At 45.3% G+C, this 2,055-nt stretch overlaps 1 protein-coding gene across 1 annotated transcript; it reads right to left on the bottom strand.

Annotated features, from left to right (window-relative positions):
* Positions 1-1,192: 1,192 nt before the first annotated feature.
* On the bottom strand, positions 1,193-1,660 carry LOC138279029 (octapeptide-repeat protein T2-like). The gene has a single exon (XM_069219368.1). It carries the CDS (start codon positions 1,658-1,660, stop codon positions 1,193-1,195), a length of 468 nt encoding a protein of 155 aa, XP_069075469.1.
* Between the last annotated feature and the right edge of the window lie 395 nt (positions 1,661-2,055).

Below are 2,055 nucleotides of genomic sequence, written 5' to 3'. Positions count from 1 at the left end.
CTGCGGACCATGCATCAGCTGCATGAGTGCAATGGGACTGAGCGCCTACCAACCAAAGGCACATCTTGGCCTTGTTTTATCAATAACGTTCCGGACCATTAATATATCAGTTGCAGAAGAAGGTGTCAGGACACATCCTTGTCTAACACCTCTTCCTACTCTAAGGGTTCCCACTAATGTGGTTGACCAGAGCCACCCAATCAAAAGCACTGCTCAAACCCAGAAAAGTCAAGTGTAGTGAACCTTGTTACTCCACCCTTTTGTCATATTGTTATTCTTTCTTTCTATCGCACTGTTACTCTGCTCTTCCCTCGTATTGTCTCTTGCATCGTTCCCCATCATTCTCTCGCAAAGTCACTATACCCTTCTCTCGCACTGCACTCTGTCCTTCTCTTAATGTCACTCTAGCATTCCCACAGTCATTTGTTCATTCTCTTGTCACTCTCCCCACTGTACCACTTTCTTCCGTCCACTGACGTTATTACTCTAGCCTTCTCCCAAACTGTTACTCTTCCCATCTCTCACATTGCACCTATTTGCCTCTTATTGACTAGCTTCCTTCCTTTTGCATTGTTACTCTTTCCTTCTTTTGTCTGTCCCCCTTCTGCCTCATTATCACTCTTCCCTCCTCTCATGTTATTACTCCATCCTTCTGTGACATCCTACTCTCACCTCACATTGTTACTCCACCCTTCTCTCATATTGTCACGCTACTCTTTTTCCCTCATGTTGTCACTCTTTCCTTCTCTCATTGTTGCTCTTCCCTTCTATCACATTACCCACTGTTCTTTCATATTGATGCTCTTTCCTTTTCTTGCAATGTTACTGCGTCCTCCTCTCATATTGACACTTTTCCCTCCTCCTACATTATTACTCCACCCTACTCTCATATTATTACTCTACTCTTATCTCAGATTGTTACTCTTTCCTTCTTTTACTGTCATTCTACACTTCTCTCACATGTTTACTCTTGCCTCTTCTCACATTGATAATCCATCCTTCTCTCATAGCGTTACACTCCTTCTCTCTCATTGCTGCTCTACCGGTCTCTCACTTTGTTAATCTTCCCTTCTCTTGTTTTCACTCTTTGCTTCTCTTGCATTGTTACTCCACCCTTCGCTCACTTATATACTCTTCACTTAGTATCAACCTTCCCTTCTCTCACATTGTTACTCCACCTTCACTCACTTTGTTACGTTTCCCTTTTCTCACATTGCTTTTTACCCCTCCTATTTTCACTATTCTCTTCTTTCACATTGTCACTCTTTCCTTCTCTTATTGTCAGCTTCCCTTTTCTCACATTCTCATTCTTCCCTCTTCTCATACTCTTCTCTCTTGCACGGTTCCTTCTGCCTTCTCTCACACTCCTGTCTCGCACTGTTCCTCCCCCTCCTTTCTCTCTCTTCTCTCTCACACTGTTCGTCATCTCACACTCTCTCTTCCCTCCTCTCACAATCTTACTTCTCCCTTCTCTGGCGCACTGTTCCTCCTCTCTTCTCTCACATCTCTCTCCTCTCACACTCTTACTTCTTCCTTCTCTCTCACACTGTTCCTCCTCCCTCCTCTCATTCTTCTCTCTCACACTGTTCCTTCTCCCTCCTCTCACACTCTTCTCTCCCACACTGTTCCTTCTTCCTTCTCCCACACTCTTCTCCCTCATACTGTTTCTTCTCCCACACTCTTCTCTCTCTCACTGTTACTCCTCCCTCTTCTCACACTCTTCTCTCTCGCACAGTTCCTTCTCTCTTCTCACACCTCTCCTCTCACACCCTTCTTCCTTCTCTCTCACACTGTTCCTCCTCTCTCACATTTCCCTCCTCTCACACTCTTACTTTTCCCCTCTATCTTGCACTGTTCCTCCTCGCTTCTCTCACATTTCTCTCCTCTCACGCTTTTATCTCCCCTTTTCTCTTGCACAGCTCCTCCTTTCTCCTCTCACATTTATCTCCTCTCACACTCTTACTTCTTCCTTCTCTCGCACACTGTTCCTCCTGTCCTCTCTCACTCTTCCCTCCTCTCACACTCCTACTTCTTCCTTCTCTCTCGCACAGTTCC

Source organism: Pleurodeles waltl, chromosome 2_2 (assembly GCF_031143425.1).
Source record: "Pleurodeles waltl isolate 20211129_DDA chromosome 2_2, aPleWal1.hap1.20221129, whole genome shotgun sequence".
Taxonomy (NCBI): Eukaryota; Metazoa; Chordata; class Amphibia; order Caudata; family Salamandridae; genus Pleurodeles; species Pleurodeles waltl.
This window is presented reverse-complemented; position numbering and strand designations above follow the sequence as displayed.